Below are 24,205 nucleotides of genomic sequence, written 5' to 3'. Positions count from 1 at the left end.
TAATGCTTCTGTAAAATGTTGAAGTTTAATTTAAAAAGTAAGTATGAATTGGAAAAATCTAAAATAAGATTCTCAAATTAATAGCTTAAATACGTTATTAAAGGAGTTTCTTAGGACTTAAAAATAACGTTTTAACTCTTACCTTTTTCTTTTAGATTGTTCTGACTGGCATATTGGAGCAAGTTGTGAATTGTAGGGATGCATTGGCTCAAGAATATCTTATGGAGTGTATTATTCAGGTAAGTGAGGACATTCATTTTATAAATAACTCATTTCGTCCTTCATTAATTTTCATTGTTATGAAAAAAAGTCTTGATAGATTAAAAGAGAAGCTATCCTGAGGTGCCTGGATGGCTCAGTGGATTGAGCATCTGTCTCTCGATTTCGGATCTGGGAGTCCTGGGATCAAGCCCTATGTGGGGCTCCTGGTTCAGTGGGGAGTCGGCTGCTGGTCTCCCTCTCCATCTGCCCCTCCCCCCCACATGTGTATGCTCACCCATACTCACTCACTCTTCCTAAAATAAATAAATCTTAAAAAAAGAAAGGGAAAAAAAACAAGCTGTCCTGATTAAAAAGAACTATTTTCTCATACTGATAACTTGGTCTTTGTATTGATATGTTTTCTCCCCTCAAAATGTGGGAAAGAGAGGCCTCCAAGTTCTCTAGTTCTCACTAGTTTTAGTTTAATTGTAGATGTAGTTTGTCTAGTGGATTATTTTTACTTGGGTTTAATGTTTAAAGAGACTCAAAAGTAATGTGTTTGAATTTAGTTGTATAAGATTAAAACGATTGTTTCCACAAATATGAACTTTACCATAAAGATACATACAGATACATTTACCATAAAGATACCATACAGATTATAATGTGAAATACTTTTACTTGTGTCAATTAGTTATTATTTGATTTTCAGGTTTTCCCTGATGAATTCCACCTTCAAACTTTGAATCCTTTTCTCCGGGCCTGTGCTGAGTTACACCAAAATGTAAATGTGAAGAACATAATCATTGCTTTAATTGATAGGTAAGTGCTTCCAACATTGGAGGGTAGTGTTCTGACCAGGGACTAATGAATTTAAAACATTTTTGTGAATTACTTCTGTTACATCTTTATTATATTAATGATTTTAAGGCAGTTACACTATGAACAGTTTGGTTCTGTAAGTATGAGTATCTACCAGGTGCTTGCCTAGCTTAGGCATGAAGGAGGTTTAGCAGGAGGCATGGAGATCATGAATATTTTTTTTTTAAAGATTATATTTATTTATTTGACATACAGAGATCACAAGTAGGCAGAGAGGCAGGCAGAGAGAGAAGGGGAAGCAGGCTCCCTGATGTGGGGCTCGATGCCACGACCCTGAAATCATGACCTGAGCCAAAGGCAGAGGCTTAAGGCACTGAGCCACCCAGGTGCCCCTAAACATTCTTTTTTTTTTTTTTTTTTAAGATTTTATTTATTTGAGAGAGAGAGAGCATAAAAGAGGGGAGGGTCAGAGAGAGAAGCAGACTCCTTGCTGAGCAGGGAGCCTGATGTGGGACTCAATCCTAGGGCTGGGGGACTTGATCCTGGGACCATGGGATCATGACCTCAGCTGAAGGCAGTCGCTCAGCCAACTGAGCCACCGAGGCACCTGATAATGAATATTTTTAATCTAGACATTTAGTTGGCAATGTCATACAGAACCATTATTTAACTCTTACATATTCAAAGAACAAAATTTGTTTTTTACGGTAATGAAATTTACTTTTTATGGGGCACTAATTTGATTTGGAGTCTCTTTTATCAAGTAGCCATTAGATACAGATGATTAAGAATGTTCAGGTAAAGGGGCACCTGGGTGACTAGTTTGTTATATGACTGCCTTTGGCTTGGGTCATGATCCTGGAGTCCCAGGATTGAACCCCTCCTTGTTGGGCTCCCTGCTCAGCGAGGAGTCTGCTTGTCTCTTTCCCTCTGCCCCTACCCCTGCTCATGTTCTCTCACTTGCTCACTCTTTCAAATAAATAAAATCTAAAATAAATTTTGAAAAGAATGTTCAGGGGGGTGCCTGGGTGGCTCAGTGGGTTAAAGCCTCTGCCTTCAGCTCAGGTCATGATCCCAGGGTCCTGGGATCGAGCCCCACATTGGGCTCTCTGCTCCGCAGGGAGCCTGCTTCCTCCTCTCTCTCTCTCTCTCTCTCTGCCTGCCTCTCTGCCTACTTGTGATCTCTGTCTGTCAAATAAATAAATAAAATCTTTTAAAAAAAAGAAAAGAATGTTCAGGTAAGGGTACCTGGGTGGCTCAGTCGGCTAAGGGTCTGCCCTCAGCTCAGGTTGTGATCCCAGGGTCCTGGGATTGAGTCCCACATCAGGCTTTCTGCTCAGCAGGGGATCTACTCCTTCTTCTCCCTCAGCCCCTCCCCTGGCTTGTGCTCTCTCTTGCTCGTTCTTTCTTTTTCAAATAAATAAGTAAATAATTTTTAAAAATTTTAACAAAAAAGAATGTTCAGGTAATCATTCTATCATTATATTTTTTTAAAAAAGAGTTTTGAAGTATTAAATATGTTTAGTATATGCCCCTTAGGTTTAAATTTTATTTCTTTCGGCATTGGTCTTGGTTAAAAATAATAAACTTGGCTTTCGATAATGACTCTAAAGAGTGTCTGCTTGGCAACTGTGCTGAGTGCTAGTATATAACATGTGTTCTACTCATTAGCTTACACATCATTGACCTTATGAAACCAGGAACCCAAGTGAAGATTTATTTCTGCAAATACTTTGATTCATATATATATATTTTTTTTAATTTTTTTTTTTTTAAAGATTTTATTTATTTGAGAGACACAGCGAGAGAGGGAATGCAAGCAGAGGGAGTGGGAGAGGGAGAAGCAGGCTCCCTGCCAAGCAGGGAGCCCGATTCAGGACTCAATCCCAGGACTCTGGGATCATGATCTGAGATGAAGGCAGACACTTAACCACTGAGTCACCCAGGCACTCCTTTTTTTTAGATTTTAAATACCTAAGTTATTAAAGTCTAAGATGTAGCAGATTCTCCAAATCACTAGTTTAAATCTGGACAGCAAGAATTATATGTGAATTGGGTATACTCTTTTTTTTTTTTTAAAGATTTCGTTTATTTATTTGAGAGAGAGCAAAGTGATCGAAGAGGGAGCAGGATCTCAGAGGGGGAGGGAGAAGCAGACTCACCACTGAGTGGAGAGCCCAATGTGGGACTCAGTCGCAGCACCCTGAGATCATGACTTGAGGGGAAGGCAGATGCTTCACTGACTGAGCTACCCAAGTGCCCCTGAATTGGGCATACTCTTAATGGAAGCTATAAGGGGATTTATCTTTTAAAAATTGCTCTTTAAAATCATGGTTGTCAAATATGTTTGTCCCTTTAATGCATTTTTATCTGTGATCTACTTGATTAAGTTTCAAAGGCTATGGCATAATCAGGCTGTTAAAAATCTTATGTATGGTTTAAAATATGGCATATAGTAAGAATTCAGTGAAATATGACATCATTGACAAAACTGTTCAGTTAAAAATGAATTGACCACTTATACCATACACAAAAATAAACTCAAAATGGATTAAAGACCTCAATGTGAGACCTGAAACCATAAAAATCCTAGAAGAGAGCACAGGCAGTAATTTCTCTGACATTGGTCATAGCAACATTTTCTTAGATATGTCTCCTGAGGCAAGGGAAATAAAAGCAAAAATAAACTATTGGGGCTACATCAAAATAAAAAGTTTCTTCACAATGAAGGAAGTGATCAACAAAACTAAGAGGCAACCTACTGAATGAGAGAAGATATTTGCGATGACATATCCGATAAATGGTTAGTATCCAGAATATATAAAAAGCTGATAAAACTCAATACCCCAAAACCAAATAATCTGACTTAAAAATGGGCAGAAAACATGAATAGACATTTCTCCAGAGAAGTCATCCAGATGGCCTACAGACACATGAAAAGATGCTCAACATCACTTGTCATCAGGGGAAATGCAAATCAAAACTAAAATAGTTCTATCTCTTCATACCTGTCAGCATAGCTAAAATGAAAAACACAAATGACAAGTGTTGCCGAGGATGTGGAGAAAAAGGAACCCTCTTTCACTGTTGGTGAGAATGCAGACTGGTGGAGCCATTGTGGAAAGCAGTGTAGAGGTTCCTCAGAAACTTAAAAATGGAACTACCCTATGATCCAGCAATCACACTACTTGATATCTACCCAGAAAACACAAAAACACTAATTCAAAGGAATACATGCAACCCTGTGTTAATAGCAGCATTCCCTACAAAAGCCAAATTATGGAAGAAGCCCAAGTGTCTGTGGATAGATGAATGGATAAAGAAGACATGGTATATAAGTAATGGGATGTTATTCAGCCATAAAAAGAATGAAATCTTGCTATTTTCAGTGACATGGATGGAGTTAGAGAATATTGTGCTGAGCTTAATTAAGGCAGAGAAAGACAAATACCATATGATTTCACTCATGTGGAATTTAAGAAACAAATGAACAAAGGGAAAAAAAAAAGAGAGACAAACCAAGGAACAGACTCTTAACTCTAGGGAACAAACTGATGGTTACCAGAGGGAAAGTCAGTGTGGGGTATGGGGGAATAGGTGATGGGGATTAAGTAGTGCACTTGTCATGATGAGCAATGGGTGATGTGTGGAAGTGTTGAATCACTGTATTGTACACCTGAAACTAACATAACACTGTTAATTCTAATGGAATTAAAAACTTATTAAAAAAGTGAATTGAGGGAATGATCAGCTCCATTCTGTGTCCTTTTTAAAAATCTTTTTTAATGTTGTAGGAGAAATACCTTGTAGAAAATATAGAAAAGTGTAAAGAATAAATGTCATCCATAATCCCACTACCTAAATCCCTGTATTTGTTGAAATAAAGATTATTTTCTTTTTCAGATTAGCGTTGTTTGCCCACCGTGAAGATGGACCTGGAATCCCAGCAGATATTAAACTTTTTGACATATTTTCACAGCAGGTGGCTACAGTAATACAGGTTTGTATGGGTTTTCTCCTACATTCTCAAAACTTTGAAACTTCTGAGCTGGTAGATCCTTTTGTGATTGTTTAAGATAAATTTTGTGGTTTTCTCAACATTTCAGTCTAGACAAGACATGCCTTCAGAGGATGTTGTATCTTTACAAGTTTCTCTCATTAATCTTGCTATGAAGTGTTACCCTGATCGTGTGGACTATGTTGATAAAGTTCTAGAAACTACAGTGGAAATATTTAATAAGCTCAACCTTGAACAGTAAGTCAAAGTTATATTTTTATAAAAACCCTCATCAAGCACTTTTTAATCCTAGACTTGTGTTTCTTAATTGCTTTTTGAAATGTTAGCATTTGTTAGATTGGTATGCTTGGTGTTAATCAGTGCAGAAAGTAGCAATCAATTTCTTGGTTGTATACCTTGATCAAGTAGTGGCACTCAAGGACTAGAAGTAGTCTATGGACCAGAGTCTCTCCATTTCAAACCCCTTTGATATATGAATGAGTTAGTTTTCAAATTAGTAAGGAAGTTAATAGTTGACCTTAGAACAATGTTGGGGTTAGGAGTACTGACCTTCTGTGCAATTGAAAAACTGCTTATAACTTTTAACTACCTAAAACTTAACTACTGATAGCCTACTGTTGATCAGAAGTCTTATCAGTAACAGTCAATTAACACATATTTTGTACATTCTACATAGTATATACTGTATTTGTACAATTAAGTAAACTAGAGAGAAGAAAATGTTGTTTAAAATACTACAGGAAGAGAAAATACATTTTATTGTACTGTATTTGTAGAAAAATATTCATGTATAAGTCAGCCTGCACTACTCAAATCCATATTCATGGGTCAGCTGTGTTTATGTTAAGCAGTGTTTCTATAGGAAGTGGTTTCCTAGAGATGAGTATGTTTTTAAAAATTAGGAGCATATGTATATTTAAGGTGTGGAAATTAAATTGGCTTAAAATACTTCTCTATTTGACCTTTAATTTTGATACCATCGAGGAAAATAGTCTATTTTGTTGCTAATTGAGAGCCTCAGGGTGCTGTCCTAGTCTGTGGCATCCTCTAGTGGCCACTGTGCGTAATTCTGATCCCTTTATCTTTTCCTCAGCAGTCCCCTCGTTGTCTGTCTTGTATTGCATCTGAACATGGGGTCAAGCTAGTCCCTTTCCCCTTATCCTTATTATTCATAATTTTGCCTCATATAATCTTTTTCTTTTTCATCTCCCTTCTTGTGGTTGAGCCACATTAGGAGGATTTCTTATTTCCCTATAACTCTTTTTATTCTCCATCCCGCCGCCTTTTGGTTACTTCCATTTTTTGTGAACTGAAAAACATTCCAGATCTCGAATGTTAAATGTGAGAGAAAATTAAATCATGTGTTGTTATCTTCTCCCACCAAGTAAGTTTTAAAGTAAAATTAGACAAAGAATTAGAAATCCCTACCTCTAAAGATCTTATAAATGCCCAGGTATGCCTCATCTCCACAGAATGCTCCTGTGAGCTGCTACTTTAAATTCAGCCTGCTTTTCCTTGAGTGCCAGCATCTGATGCAAAAGAAGCAGTTTTTTTTTTTTTCTGTTTTGTGGAGTTGCTAGTTTTGCATGGATTTTTCTCCCTACTTATTTTCATCATGAATATACAGTGTTGATTGGCTGCCTAGCAACCTAACTGCCACTTAAAATGCTTTCCTAAAAATGTCAAATTCTAGACAGTCATTTTAACTCCAGCTGTACAACTGGTAAGATAGTGTTACATCTTATTTTGTATTAACAGAATATTAAGAGGTGAGTATATGTTTGTGTTTAGATAGGCATCTTCATCTTCTCAGAAGGTCATTGGAGTATTTTGAGATGGTGTGATTACCTGACCTCTTTGTTTTAATGTATAAATGAAAACCTTCAAGTTTCTATGCAATCAGTATGTTTGTATATAGAGAAAGTTAATTTTACTCATTAAAGAGCTGTTGTTTTTCTTTTTGTAGTATTGCTACCAGTAGTGCAGTTTCAAAGGAGCTCACCAGACTTTTGAAGATACCTGTTGACACTTACAACAATATTTTAACAGTCTTGAAATTAAAACATTTTCACCCACTTTTTGAGTACTTTGACTATGAGTCCAGAAAGAGCATGAGTTGTTATGTGCTTAGTAATGTTCTGGATTATAACACAGAAATTGTCTCTCAAGACCAGGTAAGAGAATACCAATGTGCTATATATTAGGAAAACTGAGACAACGTAGTAATGGTTTTAGATCCTGAGACTCACACATTAAACAGAAGAAGAGTGTAATTTAATATTAAAAAAAGAGATTATGGGGTGCCTGGGTGGCTCAGTCAGTTAAGCATCTGCCTTTAGCTCAGGGCATGATCCCAGAGTCCTGGGATCCAGCCCCGTGTCAGGCTTCCTTCTTGGTGGGAAGCCTGCTTCTTCCTCTGCCTGCTGTTCACCCTGCATGTGCATGCTCTCTCTGTCAAATAAAATCTTAAAAAAATGGTAATAAAAATTTAAAAAGGTTACGATGAGCTTACTCATTATATAAATTAGAAATTAGAAGTGTATAGAGACATACCATAAGAGACTATTTATCTCAGGAAGCAAACTGAGGATTGCTGGAGTGGAGGGGGATGGTAGGGATGGGGTGGCTGGGTGATGGACATTGAGGAGGGTATGTGCTATGGTAAGCACTGTGAATTGTGTAAGACTGATGGATCACAGACCTGTACCCCAAAACAAAAATGCATTATATGTTAATAAAGTAAAAAATAAGTGTGGGCTACAAAAAAGTAAATTAGAGGTCTATAAAGAGGAAATTACAAAACTATAATCCTACCAGAAAGAGAATAACTACTATTAATTAATAGTTGGTGTATCTTTCTAGACTCTTGTCTGTATGTGTATTAGCATACATAAACCTTAAAATAAGAGGAATTATGTTAATACTGGTTAACTTTACATAACTGGAAACCCTTTTTTTTTAAATTAATTTTTCTGTTAACATATAATGTATTATTAGCCCCAGGAGTACAGGTTTGTGTATCGCCAGGTTTACATATTTCACAGCACTCACCATAGCATATACCTTCCCCAATGTCCATAACCCCACCACCCCTCCCTACCCCCCCACAACCCTGAGTTTGTTTTGTGAGATTAAGAGTCTCTTACAGTTTGTCTCCCTCCCGATCTCATCTTGTTTCATTTATTCTTTTCCTACCCCCCCAACCCCCCACATTGCATCTCCACTTCCTCATATCAGGGAGATCATATGATCGTTGTTTTTGTCCGATTGACTTATTTCGCTAAGCATAATACCCTCTAGTTGCATCCACGTCATTGCAAATGGCAAGATTTCATTTCTTTTGATGGCTGCATAGTATTCCATTACACACACACACACACACACACACACACACACACTCACACCCATCATCTTTATCCATTCATCTGTTGATGGACATCTAGGGTCTTTAACTGGAAACACTTAATAGTAACTTTACATGCTGATGGTCTCACCTCAGTGGATTTCTGCCTCTTATGTTACAGGTGGATTCCATAATGAATTTGGTATCCACGTTGATTCAGGACCAGCCAGATCAGCCCATAGAAGATCCTGATCCTGAAGACTTTGCTGATGAGCAGAGCCTTGTGGGCAGATTCATTCATCTTCTGCGGTCTGAGGACCCTGACCAGCAGTACTTGGTATGAGTTAACTCAGTTATCATACACCTTCATAGCTTTAGAGAAACCATGTAGATGTGCCTCAAGTGGTCTGATGCCCCTATGGTCTTGAGGGTTTTGAAAAAATTGCAACTGAATGAGATAAGTGATATTCATGGAGTTTTACTTTATATAGAAATGCATAATTGTGAGCTTATGGGAAACAAGTTGGTTGCTCTAGTTTCTTTCAAGACTTATTAAGAATTGCAGAAAACCGATTTTCCTTTAGTTGGATGTTCAGTACTCATTCCATGTTCATTTTCTTCTTGAACTGTGCTGCTTTTAGAATTGTCCAGTTGCTTATCATAGTAAAATTTAAAGTATAAGCAACAGTCCTTATATTCATTTGTATTTATGTTTCCAAGGTTTGAAAATAAAAGTTGTATGTGTTTGCCACATTGAAAATATATGAAAAGACTTTAATCAAATGGTCTTTTTCTTAACCTTTTTTTCATGTTAAAGAACAACCAGTTGAGGTTTTCCCTTTCTTTATCATTAGTCTCAGTAAATGTTTGTGAAATGAATAACATGTTGCCTGCGTAGGAATGTTGGTGACTGATCTGGATGATTTATTTTAATGAGAGGTAGCACAGATGGCAGTCTAATTATTGTTTGGGCAAAGTGTAGTTTAACTTGTTGGATTCATAGGCTTATATAATGAGGAACATTTTTATTTGAGGTTGAGTCCTGATTTTCTCCTGTTGACTTTGTTATAGGACATTCTTGTACTCCTTCATAAGCAGGGTGAAAAAGAAGCTGACTTCTTCTGGCAGTGATAGTCTTTGACTTGGCCTGACAAACATTCTGGGCACTCCAGTGTCCCACTCGGTGCACTGTGTGTGATCTGTACGCAGTGATTGGCTGAGTGTTCAGATATTTTAACCGATTCCCTTATGTTTCTGTGCCTACGTTTGTTTTCTCTTTTTGTTGCTTGGAAGTATGCCTTCCACATGTAGCCAATTGATTGTGCCTGTGCACTGAATGACCTTTAAGGGGAGGATCATTAGCTTTGATTTCCCCAAGGGGGAATGCGTTCTCTTCTATTATGTTAGAGAATTTCACAAAACCTGAATATGTCACACATTGTGTCACACATATTAAAAAGTATTTCATGAATCCTTGTGGTTTTTCTTAAACAATCTGACGTTTATTTCACAATGGCTCTTTTAAAGTATATTGCCATTTCCTTTTACTTTAATGGTCATTTTTTTTTTCTGAATCAGGAGGTAAGGCATACCAGCAATACACACATAGCTATTTTGCGTCCTAGTAATAACGAACATTTTCTGAGCCCTTGCGCCCTTTCCTGTGTCAGGTGTTATAACTCTTCACTTGCCTTACTTGATCTTCCCAACAACAATAACAACCACCACTGCGCTTTTCAAATGAAACTTTTACTGCTAAGAGAAGGTAAATAATTTGCTCAGGGTCACTCAGGCAGTAGGTGTTAGAATCTACTTTTAAATAGAAGTCTGTCTTCAGAGCCTAGTTGTGTAACCCTGGACACATTATGCAGCCTCTTTGAACCTCAGCCTTCTTTATTTTTGAAATGGGGTTACTGTCTGTCTCGGTTGTGATGTCAATTACATTGACTCCATGAGATTAAAAAATACAAAGCATCTATTGCAAAGCCTGCTACATCAGATGTAGTCAAAAAATGTAAGGAATAACAGTGTTTAGAGCCCTCATTTGATTTTATAAATAATTAAGCATAGTGCAGGAAAGATTAATGTTTAGGGTTTTTGTTTTTTTTTGTCAGATTTTAAACACAGCACGAAAACATTTTGGAGCTGGTGGAAATCAGCGGATTCGCTTCACACTGCCACCCTTGGTATTTGCAGCTTATCAGCTGGCGTTTCGCTACAAAGAGAATTCTAAAGTGGTGGGTTTACTTTTAAGTATGTCACTACTTTGTTTTCTTTTTTTCTTCTTCTGTGTGTATATTATTTATTATAGAAAATTTCAAACATTGAAAAATAGTGGTATAATAAAATTCCACTTTCAATAAATCATTCATTATACATCTTGTATTAAGTTTTCCTAATGGCGTTGGTAGATTGCATATACTAGCTGAGGGATCACATAAAAACACTTAGAAATGAAAGATTAAAACAGTTCAGATTTCTGCCAAAAGTTTTCCTGTAATTTAAAGATTACTTGAGGGGTACCTGGGTGGCTCAGATGGTTGAGCCTCTGCCTTCAACTCAGGCCGTGATCTAGGGTCCTGGGATTGAGCCCTACATGGGTGTGGGGGTGGTGAGAGGGGTCGTCCTGGCCCAGCGGGGAGTCTGCCTCTCCCTCTCCCTCTGCCTCTCTCCCCTGCTCATGTGCATGCATGCACTCTTTCTTTCTGTCTCGAATGCATAAATTCTTGAAAATCTTAAAAAAATAAAGATTATTTGTGAAACATTGATAAGTTTATGACAGAATTGGCTCAGACTGCCTCAGTTTAAGAATGATTTTACTTTCTTAGAGTCTTTACCAGTTCTAAAGTGATACAGTAATTTCATGCAGAGGTTGCAAGTACATAACAGGTGAGATCTAATTCAAGGTAGTTTTGACTCATGAAAGTGCCTAGCATTGCATTATAACCTTTCTCCAAAACCCTGAAGTTGAATAATTTTATGAATTGTATATATTTTTATGCACTTACTCTTTAAGCAGAATCATGGCTTAAGTCTTCAATAGTTTTATAGAAAATACTTTAATCTGATGTACCTGAAATTTGGACAGTCAGGATAGTGTTAACGAATAAACCTCAGTAAACTTACTTTTCCAAAAATAGAGAACCGTATACCTGCCAGCTTGACACAGCAGCTTTTGGCCAATTTATATTATGCCGCCTGCTCATGTAGTCCCTTTTCTAGCATTCTGTATAGATTTTGGTAACAATGGAATTAGCAACTAGCATTCTCTGTGTGCCATATACTGTGCCAAAGACTACCTATATACTTGGATTATTGCATTTAATCCTTGAAGCAAGTCTATAATGATTACCCTCTTTTAAAAATGAAAAGAACTGATTGCTCTAATAAGAAATTTGGATGGTCAAACATGGATAAACTTTAACCTCACTAGTAACTTCAACAGTGAACCTCTGTTTTAGAAATCATAGTGGTAAAGAGAAAAGAAAAAGAAGGTTTGCAGTGGCAGTGGTGTAATGGGGATTCATTCTCAACTAGTAGTGGTGGACATGTGAAATACTATAGGTTTTCTAAAAAGCTGTCAGTGTGTAAGTAGAGCCTTAAAAGAACTAATAATTCCACTTCTAAGAATTTATACTAAGACATAATTAGGGATTCAGTAAACTGCGTGTGTATAGAGTGTTAGTATTTATTGGTATTACAGATTATGTCCAAAAGGAAATAGTTAAGTAAATTATGCTATATTCAGTGTGTGAAGTATTTTCTAGTCATTAAAGTGATTTCCAGTAACTTAGTATCATGAGGAAAATTGTTAAGACAAAATAAGTGAAGAAAAAGAAATTCGATGCAAATATATGCAGCATGAACCCAATTTAACGCTTCTGGTGAGTTACTACAAAGTAGAAAACAAAACCAGAATAGACATCTCAGTTACATTACATTTGCATAGGAAAAAGGTGTTAACATCAGAATGCTATTAGTGATTATTGCTGGGTAGTAGATTTAGGGATGATTATAGTTTTTAAAATTTATTTGTTTATTTTCCTAATTCTGTGCAGTTGGGATATGTGTTGATTTTCTGATGAGAAAAAAACAAAATGCCAAATATACAAAAATTACAAAGCCAGTAAGCACAAGTGAATATGTGCTTGATTCACTTGTGTGCTTCATAAATGAAATGGAGGAAGAGGATGGTGGAACCTTGAGCTCAGCTTTCCTGCTTTTCCTGTTTGTTCTATAGAAGTTTCATATAAAATGAATATTCTTGAGCAAGTTAATCTTGAAATTAAGGTAATTGAAACTATTTTTTCTCTTTTAGGATGACAAATGGGAAAAGAAATGCCAGAAGATTTTTTCATTTGCTCACCAGACTATTAGTGCTTTGATCAAAGCAGAGCTGGCAGAATTACCCTTAAGACTTTTTCTTCAAGGGGCTCTAGCTGCTGGAGAAATTGGTTTTGAAAATCATGAAACAGTGGCGTACGAATTTATGTCCCAGGTGATGGTCTTTTCTCCTTTCTGTGTTATTTAATCAGTTTTGCTGTGTTCAGTCTCCTGTTGCACTTACAGTGGTAGTGCACATGGATTTTCTCTTCACTGAATTTGTAACTACTCCTTTCCCACTATCTTGGAACTCCTTAATACTATAATACTTAATACTATATTGATTGGTTTGGAGCAGGAAAATAGATCAGTTACTAGGTGCTATAAAGAGATTTAAGATTTCCAGGTGGGTCTTGGGATAAGTGTTTCATGGAGTGAAGAGTTCCTTTATTAATTTCAGTTTGAGAACTCTGGGTTAAACAAAAGATAAAACAAGTTTCCTTGTTGCAGGTTGTCAGTTTCTTTCCTTTATCAGCTGTCTTTTTCCTCTCCATGGGAGGGGTCAGCATGTTGTGATATGAAGCGACTGCAGAGGATCTCACAAGATGGGGGTTTTGGTGGGAAGTACTTTAGAAAGTGCTCCAATCGATGGTAGTAAGGTCTCTTCTCCTCCTTATTCACCAGGCATTTTCCCTGTATGAAGATGAAATCAGTGATTCCAAAGCACAGCTGGCTGCCATCACCTTGATCATTGGTACTTTTGAGAGGATGAAGTGCTTCAGTGAAGAGAATCATGAACCTTTGAGGACTCAGTGTGCACTTGCTGCATCCAAACTTCTGAAGAAACCTGACCAGGGCCGAGCTGTGAGCACCTGTGCACATCTCTTCTGGTCTGGCAGAAACACAGACAAAAATGGAGAAGAGGTAAGGAGGGAGGTCATTCCTGACCATGCTATAGGAAAGGGGATTGTTAAGAGGGAATAGCTGCCATGGCCCTTGTGTGCTAGAGGTGAAACATTTGGACAAAGGAAATAGCTTTGTTAATTAAAAGAAATAAAAGGGACAGTAATGTATAATGTATAGAGAGTCACATCCTGTGGTGAAGCCCCACTTTGAGTATGTGGTAATATAGCAAGTTTATACCACTGTCTTTAAAAAGTATATATAATAAGCATAAAACATTTAACATATAAATATGTAAAAACAAATTATAATTGTAAAGTATAGCTGTGTGCTTTAAAAAAAATGAAGTGGATTTAAATTTGTTTTATGCCTTAAGAGCCACTGTAGGGTTATGTTTATGTCTTTGTGTGAAATGGGACATTTATAATTCATTAATCTCTTTAATAGACTCTCACCCCACCCTCAACCCTTTCACTCTTTTATTCTAGCTTCATGGAGGCAAGAGGGTAATGGAATGCCTTAAAAAAGCTCTGAAAATAGCAAATCAGTGCATGGACCCCTCTTTACAAGTGCAACTTTTTATAGAAATTCTGAACAGATATATCTATTTTTATGAAAAGGAAAATGATGCGGTAAGTAAACTATAATAAAATATTGTTAGTGAGATAATATTTTCCCATCCTGCTCTTCAGAGGTTTGATACATAGAAAAGTTTATCATCTTGGTAATTTCATTCTCTAGTATCCTTTTCTGTCTATAGATGTATCTCTCTAAGAGAAGAACTCATTGTGTGTAAGAAAATTCTCATCTCTTTTGCTCATGAATATTTTATAAAAAATAGTCACTGTCTGTTTGAAAAACACACAATAGGCTGATTGGTTATCAGGTACAAATTTAGAATAATTCCTAAATGGAATATCCTTTTAGCAGTAATACAGTGTTGGTCAAGATTTGTTGGTTAAATAAAATACTGCTTTTCTTTTATTGGTTCATGATGCTTTGTTTTTTATTTATTGTTTTTTTGTTTGTTTGTTTTTGTTTTTGTTTTTTTGGTGAATTGCCAGTAGTTGCTCAAACCAGGAATGATGTTTTCATTTCTCTTTTTATAATTACTTTGGTGACTGTTGAGAGTAACACAAGAATCTCAAAACATTTTTATTGAATTATATTTTTTATATGCTACATGCTTGATTATGTAACTGTACATATTCTCTTGTAGGTCACAATTCAGGTTTTGAACCAGCTTATCCAAAAGATTCGAGAAGATCTTCCAAATCTTGAGTCCAGTGAAGAAACAGAGCAGATTAACAAACATTTTCATAACACACTGGAGCATTTGCGTTTGAGGCGGGAATCGCCAGAATCTGAGGGGCCAATTTATGAAGGTCTCATCCTTTAAAAAGGAAACAGGCTCACCATACTCTTTTCCATGTACATCCAGTAAGGGTTTTATTATACTAGGTTTCCCTTCCATAGATTGTGCCTTTCAGAAATGCTGAGGTAGGTTTCCTGTTCTTACCTGTGATGTGTTTTACCCAGCACCTCCAGACACCTTCAGGACCTTAATAAAGTTATTCACTTCCTAAGTGTTCAGTCTGTCTGATCACCCCAGGTAGCATGTTTGATCTGCTATTTAAAACTCACGTGGTCTATTAAAATAAAAAAGCAGAAACAAACCACCACTTATCTCAGCTACTAATGAAGCTCTTCTTCCTTTATTCCGTTTTGTTGGTTGTGTAATTTCCTTCATTACTTGGGAGTACTAACTTGAAAGTGTCTGTCTCTCTGTTCTCTAGTCCAATTTACGATTAATTTAGAGGAAAGGGATACTGTATGTGAAATTCAGCTTGGGCTTTTCCCTAATTGCAAGATAAGGCCATGTGTAATATTTTCCCTAAAACTAGAATATATTAGTGCATGTTTGAGAATTTTAAAACACCATGGTCAATACCAAAAGCTCTATTTTGCATATTTGGATTCAGTCATCAATTAAGAACCTATGTTGTCCTCTGGGCATATTTATCAAAATAATTTTGTTCTAAATAGTATAAAATAGGAAATTTGTGATCGATATAATTTATGTATAACTTTCATTATTGTAAATTTAAGGGGAAATGCATCATACAATTATGATTTTTTTTTTTTGCACCAGTGGAACAATAAAGTTGCTATTAACAATTTTGGACTTTAACCCTTTCGTGCTAGATGTGTAGAAGGAGCTAGTAGAATGCCTGTGGAGTTTAATAGACAATCTTACATTCAGCATTTGCTTGTTCAGTTCTCAACTTAAGCACTTCTTGAGCAAGGCACCATCTGCTCTTTGGTTTATACCCATTTGCTTTCCTTGGCCTTACCCTGTTCTCCTAGGCATGATGTCTCCATTTAGTGTCTTGAAACAACAAACATTTATCTCATGGTTTTCTGGCTTAGGAATTTAGGAGCAGCTTAGCTGGTGGTTCTGGCTTAGGGTGTCTCAAGATTTTGGCTGGAGCTGCAGCCATCTGACGGTTTGGTTGGGGCTGGCGTCCAGGCTCGTTCACATGACCATTACCTGGAGGCCTCTGTTCCTCTCTCCTTGTGGGCCTTTACAAGGGCAGCATGAGTGTCCTCATGCATAGCAGCTGCCTTCCCTAGAGTGATCTAAAAGAGGCAGCCACATGCCTTTTTATGATCTGACTTTGGAACATACTGTTGTTTTTGCCCTATTCTGTTTGTTAGAAGGGAGTTACTAAGTCTAGTTCAGTGGTAAGAGGAATTAAGCTCTACCTCTTGAAGTGAGAGGTTACAAATTTATGGGCATTTTCAGATGACCGCCTCACTTAACACCTCACCATCTGTCCCTCCCCCTGCCATTGATAGATGTCTGGCACTTGTTAGATACTGTGGTCTGAATGTTTGTGGCTCCCTCCACCCCCCCAAATTAATGTTGAAAACCTGACCCCCAAAGATGTTGAGTGGTGGGGCCTTTGGAAGATGCTTTGGTCATGAGGGCAGAATCTCATGAATGGCATTAGTGCCTTTATTAAAAGAGGCCGCAGAGAGCTTGCTTGCCCCTTTCCACTTTGTAAGGACAGCACAGGTTGGCAGTAAGGAGCTTGGGGAAGGGCCCTCACTCAGCCATGCTAGTGTCTTGATCTTGGACTTAATAGCTTCCAGAACTGTGAGAAATAAACTTCTGTTTATAAGCTACTCAGTCTATGGTATTTTGTTACAGCAGTCTGAACAGACATCAGGTTTTATAGGAATAAGTGTCTATAAAGTTGTAGTATTGGTGCCGTTAAAATCTATCAAGTATGCTTAGCTTTTCTGTAGAACCTGTTCTAGCAAACCCTTTCTGTACGTTGCAGGTATTCACTTTACTCTAAACCTGATTGTGGAATGAAGTTGACATGTTCATTTTATTCACGTGTTCCGTGAAATACAGCTGAAGGGTAAAGATTTGACTTGAGAATACTTGAATTTGAATTCAGAAAGGTTCGGCGGTAAAATAATGTTAGTATAGGGTATAAAGTATTTCACATTTTTTTGGTGAGGTGAAGAGGCCAGATTTAAGAAACCAAAGGTCTTCTAATTTTTTTTTAACCAGAGTTTGGCTAATCTTAATTTGCAGATTTCTTTTTATTAAACAAAAGTTGAGCACCTGCTGTGTGTTGATTTTTCTGATGCATAGGCGCTGGGTATAAAGGTGAACAAGATATGGTCCCTAGCTTTGAGAATTTTCTTCTGGTATGAAGACAGACCAGCAGTAATAAAATATGATATTTCTAGGAGAGCACAGAAGGACTTTCAGGTGGTAGGAGTATTGGAGTACAGCCTAGAGAGGGTTTTATGAGTCTTCATGTGACTTCAAGTCACAGGGCATCAGCCTTTTTTTTTTTTTTTTTTAGCCTTGTGACACTAATTCTTGACTTGCAATCCCATATTTTATAGCTAGAGCCAGGCTGTCCAGCAGTGTTCCATGGACTGAAGCAAGTTAAACTCTTAACCTGTCTGTAATGAGAGAAATGCAAAGAAAATGTGGACTAAGAATTAACACACACCAATTTGGCAATTTTATGTCTAGAATCTAATGAATTAGGGCTTGTTTTGTAGGTCTGCTCCCCTGGTCCTTTTTCTTCATTTTTGGGTTTTGAGAGAGAGAGAGTGCACAGAGCAGGAAGTGGGAGGGGCGCAGAGACAGAGAATCTTAAGCAGGCTCCACTGACCATGGAGCCCAACACTGGGACTCAGTTACCACCTTGAGATCATGATCTGAGCTGAAATCAAGAGTCAGATGCTCAACTGACTTGAGCCGCCAGGTACCCCCAAAATACTGGTTCTTAATAGACTGGGGAGAGCAACCCTTCATAGGTGGAGAGAAGCACTGAGCCTAGATTAGGCCTGATGTTGAATGGGGAATTCCAAGACTCGGGAACGGTCGGTACACATCTAGGAAGGTGGTGTAAGTGGAACACCTCCCAGAACATGTATATGTTATACACAATTCAGCATCCACAAGTAGAATAGCACTGGTTTGCACTGTGTCTTCCAGCTTTAAGTTCATCTTGTACTTAAGTGGTCACTCAGTATTTTTTAAATTTATTTATAGAGAAGAGGGGAGGGGCAGAGGAGAAGGAGAAAGAATCTTCAGCGGGCTCCATGCATAACGCAGAGCCCAATATAGGGCTTGATCTCACAACACTGAGATCATGACCTGAGCTGAAATCAACAAGAATCAGACCCCTAACCAATTGAACCGCCCAGGTGCCCCAGTATTTTTATTTTGACTAAGCCAGTTCCCCCCCTACTGTTCCTGTAGGTGGCACTATGTTGCTGTGACAAAGACCAGAGGCTCTGTCTGGAGTGAGGTAGCTTGGATTTCAAAGCCCACTTGGCTAGCTCTTTTTTCTAGGTAACTTACTTAACCTCTGTGGGCTTCGGTTTCTTCATGTGTAAAATGGGACACTTTTTCCTGGACCACAGGGTTGTCATGACCCTGTCTATATCAGTTCTTGGATATAATCCATATAAACTTTGAATGGTATCTGACTTAAAATAAGCCCTCAAAGGTTAGCTATCAATTCTTACTGGATATTAAAAATATTTGTAAACGTAGAAGCACAAAATAAATGTTCTTGACTCCCCTCCCCCATATCTTTGGTGTGCAGAAGAAGTTCTGATATAATGAAAGATAACAGGAAATTTAAGGCTATTTCAAGATCGGAAAGATTGACATTTTACACCAACTGGGCTGCCATACTGAAGACCCTTTGGGAATGTATGTCACTGAAGTCGAAGACCCAACTCTCCACATTAGCTGCTAATACTGCTAATTAAGTGATTTTACTGTGTATGCCTGCAATGTACACAAAGTTTTAATTCATAGCAAAGGAAACCTAATCACCAATGGAGCACCTCAGGAGAGCTGGCCCTAGAGTAATGCTTACTCTGAGGTCCCAGAAATTTAGAAAATGGCACTTTAAAATGGTACTTGGGAAATGATTTTGGTCAAATATAGTGAAAATGTAAGAAAGGGTAACAGAGATGGGAAACAGGATGAGCTGGCTAGAACCGTGGGGAAAGCAACAGGTCTTGTCCTCAGCTATTTCTTATAATACCTTATAATTACCCAAAGACATTTTTAAAGATGCCAAGCTTGGGCCCCCCCTCCAAGCCCATTAAATCTAAAAAGGTATTTTTTTGAAAGGTGCTCCCCAAATGGTTTGAGAACTCCAGCTGAAAGTGAGGCAAATTGCACGAGTGCTATAGAGTGGGCTTAGCCTACCCGCCAAAGCTTCTGATTTTTCTATAGTGAACGTGGATTACTTGGACAAAAGATACAAGGAGTTTTTTGTTTGTTTTTGTTTTTAAAGCTCAAAGGAAAGTTCTTTTTACTGCTGTTTTTTCCCCTTCTGTCTCACTTAAGATTCATTTCTGCTGCAGCTGATTAGTTTCTTTGGGTCTTATCTAGATGTGCAAAACAGGGATAAAAAACTTTAGTTTTTGCTTATAAGAGGTAAGGACCAAAAGAATTAGCCATCATAGAGGTTAGAGCCAACGGGCTTTTAACCCCTCACTTTCCTACAGAAAAACAGGTGCACAGAGGTGCTGTGATGTGCCAAGATCACACAATGTGTTAAGTGTCTTAAAATTAAGAGTGGACCCTCAGTCCGGACTCCTGGACCAGCTTAAGGAGCACCACTGTGAACGTACCTTACTTGTGGTTGCTCATACAAACCCTTCCCTTTGCTGTCTGCCCTGGAAATGCTGGGGGCATCTGTATCACCTTTCCACTGGGCCTTGAATGTGGACATACGATCACATCTCCAGATGAAATTATGCTTACATTAAATCAGCACATACACTAGCACAGGTCCAGGCACTGGGAAAACATCAGCAAACAAGACAACACTCCTGCCCCCTTAGAGCGTGGTAGAGTCTAGTGAAGAAGACAGAGAGACCTCAAATACAGTGTCAGGCCGTGACAAGCATGAGTATAGCCCGGGAGAACTGGAGAGTGGGAGGGCTGCTATTTGACATGGGTGACTGAGGAAGGCTCTCCCGGGGGTGACAGCTGAACTCAGGGTGAGAACAATGGGTGGAAAGACAAAGGTGCCTTAATAGGACTTGCTTCCTTTCAAGATTTCATTCATTTATTTGAGATAGGGGAAGAGAGAGAGGGACGCAGAGGAAGAGGGAGAGGAAGCAGGCTCTCCACTGAGCAGGGAGCCTGACATACGCTCCATCCCAGGACCCCAGGATCATGACCTGAGCCCAAGGCAGATGCTTAACTTACTGAGCCACCCTGGCGACCCCCTCTTTTTTTTTTTGGTTAAGATTTTGTTTTTTAAATTAGTCTCCACACCCAATCTGGGACTCAAACCTACAACTCTGAGATGGAGGGTTGCATGCTCCATCAGCTGAGCCACCCCTAGGTTTGGATCCTTCCTGACCATACTCAAGACTGTCACACCTAGGGTACACTTTATAATGATAAAAATAAATCATGTGAAAGGCACAATTTACATTGCACTGTAACTTTTAAATTTATTAAATATAAGTATTTAAAACAGGTATCAGTATTTGTAACCTAGTTTTGGCATCTCCATTTCTTTTCCCTTTGAATATGTGGGCCCTAAAATACCTGGAAGCGGTGTGGGGTTTTCCCTCTGCCACTAGCCCAGCAACTCAGAACCCGCCGGTGTCCCGGGCTGTCCCCCACACCAGCGGATTTATGTCGAGCCTCTACTCTTCTCACTGCCGTGGTGACAGAGGGGAACCTGTCATAGCTGATGAGGACGATATTGAAGACCCAGGCGGTGCACAGCAGCCACAACTGACAGTTTCCTCCTGAACTTCCACTCCCTGGTCAGGACATAAGGGACGTCCAGCAGGATGCAGAAGCCGCCTATAGTGCCTGCCGCTGGATTGCTCGTTCTGTCCTGGCCTGAGGTGCCCCAAGGTGCCCCAACTCTTGAGGGAGACTTGCAAGCCCCGGGTTCCCCACTCCAGGACTGCACAGGTGCCGCCGGCCCCCAGGCCCCGGGGCTGCACTGACCCACCAGCAAGTCTGCAACGGCAACTTAAGGAAGTTGCCGCTGGAGCGCACGCTGTGGTCCACGGTGAGGGCCACCACGATCAGCGCGTGGCCCAGCACCCGCAGCGCCAGGAGCGCCGCCAGCAGGGCGGCCACCCGCGCGAAGTGGCAGGCGTGCAGCCTGGGGTGCAGCCCTAGCCGGTGCCTCGGCCCACGGGCACACGCGGTCGGTGGCAGAGATGACGCGGGGCGGGCTAGGGGAGCTCGCGGCAGTGGGGTGCGGGGCAGGAGCGGGCGCGGGCCCAGGAGGTGCGCGAGGACACAGAGGGAAGAAACGCGTTGGAGAGGGGACCTCCTGCAGCCGGAGCGGGGCCGAGACTAGGCCCAGGCGCTTGGGGTTGGGATCCGGGGTGTGTAGGATAGGGACGGTCCGTGGGGCGGGGCAGGAACGCTGGGGGCCGGGCGCCCTGGCTGGGGCCTGCTGGCAGGTGGTGAGTGGGGCCCTGCTGGTGAGGCGTGCTGGGTGGGAGTGGGGCCTTGCTCTGGGAGCGGGCTGGGAGGAGTCGGGGGCACTGCTGGAGGTCGGGGGTGGTGGGGAGGGGTCCCGGCGAGCGGCTCTCGCTGCGCGGGCTCCCATCTACGAAGGCGGGGAGAACTGAGTCTTCCCAGTAACTTGTTACTACTGTTCCGAACCCCCCCGCCCGAAAAGGAATAATTTTGTTTCATTATGTTTTATCATAAGAGTAACATGTACATGTGTAAAACAAACAATATAGAGGGCATCAAGTGGAAGTAAAATTTCTACCACATCTCCTCCTTCCACTTTTTAACATTTTGGCTTAAGTCCTTACAGGCTTCAGACCCTTTTTAAAAATAAGCCCCTGCCCCCACCCCTCACCCCACCCCCCACAACTCTTTCCTCCCCCACAGATCTAGACAGACAAAACAGAAAAAACACACAGAGAGACAGAACACCGCACAGATTTGCAAAAACAAAAATGGGGTTTGGCTGTTCCAACGTATAAGCTGCTTTTTCTCCCCACAAAATAATAAATCTGGACATTTTTCACATCCATATAGAATACAGATCACCATTATTATCTTTAATGATATCGTTTTCCCATCGTATGGTTGAGCATATATTTGCCCAATCTGTTTCTAAGAAACTGTGTTTCTAAGTTTTGTTTGGTTTTGCTTGTGTATCTTTTCTCACCTGTCCCACAGGTTCCTCAGGAGAAACTAATTGCTGGGACAAAAGGAATGCAGGATGCCAGGTTGCCTCTTAAAAGTTGTTCCAATTTATCGTTGAACCAGCCACTTCCACATTTTAACAGTGGTATGAAACTGAGGAAACCTCATTTAAAATAGAGGCAGGATACCGAAAGGGGAGCTTTCACCCCCTACCAACTCTAGGGCAATTGCAGATCCCAACTCATACCTTGCATTTTCCAGCAGGAAGAAGCCTACTTTACTACCCCAGCACGCAGGAGGAAGATTCTTTTTCCTTGCCCAACTACAGCCCAGCCAAGGAGAAACTGTCATCACTCTTCTCACTTTCCTCCAATGGACTTTGGTCCAAAGCCCTGGCCCCCAACTTCCCTTTTCCTCCCTATAATGTTTCTCTCCTTTGTTCTCTGGACCAGCCAGTGGCTTTGCCATGGCTTTCGTGTCCAAATTGCAATTTCTCTGCCATTTCTGAATAAATCCATTTTGCTGGTAAAATAACTGGCTGCTTCATTTTCAAGGTTGACAGTAGGTAGTAATTGTGTGGGGTCTTAGTTTGGTCTCCTAAAGCTCCCTACTTCTCACCCGGGCCCCTTTGTTTCTCCAACATAGAAAATCCTACCTTGTGGGGAACTGGCTCAGAGCAGGCTACCTGTAGGGTACCTGTTGTGACTACAGGATTGTCACGGGGGAGAAGCAGTCTTTCCCGAGAGGGAGTGATAATCCCTAGGTGGTTGGGAGACTACCAGTTAATGCTTTTATCTCCTGGGTTGGGCTGAATTAGGTTGCTCCTCCCTGAGGTTTGGTGTGTGTGTGTGTGTGTGTGTGTGTGTGTTTCTGGAAGGCTGTGTATGAAGAGGGGGTGTGTATAAATTATGCAGATGATACCTGTTTTGTCTGTCCCGTTATTTGCTTCTTGCAGACCAGTTTGTTCTGGTGGTGGGAAAAGCAGCCCAATGTCATGGATATAAATTCTTGGACCACAGAGCAGAGATGGGCCCTTGGGGGTCACTATGGTCACTCAAGCTTTTTTTTTTTTTTTTTTTTTTTAAGATTTTTAATTTTTCTTAGAGAAAGAGTGCATGGGGGTAGAGGCAGAGGGAGAGAGTCTGAAGTAGACCCCATGCTGAGCAGTGAGCCCGAGGTGGGGCTCGATCTCACAGCACTGAAATCATGATCTGAGCTGAAATCCATAGTCAAATACTTAACTGAACGAGGTACCCAGCCACCCCTCAAGTTTTTTGAATCACAATTCACCTAGAAAATACTGTTTACATTATAACCCAGTGTGTACATACACACACACATACACATACACACACTGAGCACTTGTGCATGTACACGCATATTGGTGAGGAAACAGTTTAACAAAAATAGTGACTGCCCTTAGAATGATAAATTCTGGTACTTTTGGTTCTACTGTATGTTTTATTTTTAGTTTTTAAATGCTGGTCTTGACCCACTACTTCTATTTCATGATCCTCAACTGGCCATCAATCTGCATTTGAAACACAGTAATCTAGTTAATCTAGTTGAACCCGCTCATTTTACATGTGGGGAAACAGGCCAGAATGCGAAGAGACTCAATCAAGGATATCCAGGGAGTTCTGGTTGAACAGAGCTGGTTCCAGACTGATGCTGACAGACATGGCCAGTGGGGAGATGACTGTCCCTCTCAAAGATGTATGGGAATCAATAGCTCTGTTATATGCTAGCAATAACCAATTAGTTTGTTGCAAAAAAAAAATCCCATTAACAATGGCAACACAAGCCACAAATATTTATGAATAAACCCAACAAGAAATGAGCAAGAAAAGTGTGAAGAAAAAATGTTAACTTTATTGACTTAGAAGAA

General features: G+C 39.8%; 1 protein-coding gene and 1 long non-coding RNA gene across 3 annotated transcripts in view; both read left to right on the top strand.

The window, feature by feature from the left end:
- VPS35 (VPS35 retromer complex component) overlaps window positions 1-15,801 on the top strand; it is a 28,703-nt gene extending 12,902 nt beyond the window's left edge. Inside the window, exons 7-17 of the mRNA XM_059383515.1 lie at window positions 156-239; window positions 914-1,023; window positions 4,927-5,023; window positions 5,130-5,278; window positions 7,008-7,215; window positions 8,566-8,721; window positions 10,499-10,621; window positions 12,703-12,882; window positions 13,392-13,631; window positions 14,099-14,242; window positions 14,830-15,801. Coding sequence (XP_059239498.1) covers window positions 156-239; window positions 914-1,023; window positions 4,927-5,023; window positions 5,130-5,278; window positions 7,008-7,215; window positions 8,566-8,721; window positions 10,499-10,621; window positions 12,703-12,882; window positions 13,392-13,631; window positions 14,099-14,242; window positions 14,830-15,009 — 1,671 coding nt within the window. The 3' untranslated portion in view covers window positions 15,010-15,801. The remainder of the gene's footprint in view (window positions 1-155; window positions 240-913; window positions 1,024-4,926; window positions 5,024-5,129; window positions 5,279-7,007; window positions 7,216-8,565; window positions 8,722-10,498; window positions 10,622-12,702; window positions 12,883-13,391; window positions 13,632-14,098; window positions 14,243-14,829) is intronic.
- A 5,574-nt stretch (window positions 15,802-21,375) lies between these two features.
- On the top strand, window positions 21,376-22,821 carry LOC132005761 (uncharacterized). Of its 2 annotated transcripts, none has more exons than XR_009400904.1 (3): window positions 21,376-21,536; window positions 22,351-22,462; window positions 22,579-22,821. It is a non-coding gene; the product is annotated as an uncharacterized LOC132005761 (long non-coding RNA). The 2 variants fall into 2 exon arrangements; XR_009400905.1 differs by having other exon boundaries at window positions 21,529-21,617.
- The last annotated feature ends 1,384 nt before the right edge of the window (window positions 22,822-24,205 follow it).

Source organism: Mustela nigripes, chromosome 17 (assembly GCF_022355385.1).
Source record: "Mustela nigripes isolate SB6536 chromosome 17, MUSNIG.SB6536, whole genome shotgun sequence".
In the NCBI taxonomy this organism is placed as follows: domain Eukaryota; kingdom Metazoa; phylum Chordata; class Mammalia; order Carnivora; family Mustelidae; genus Mustela; species Mustela nigripes.
This window is presented reverse-complemented; position numbering and strand designations above follow the sequence as displayed.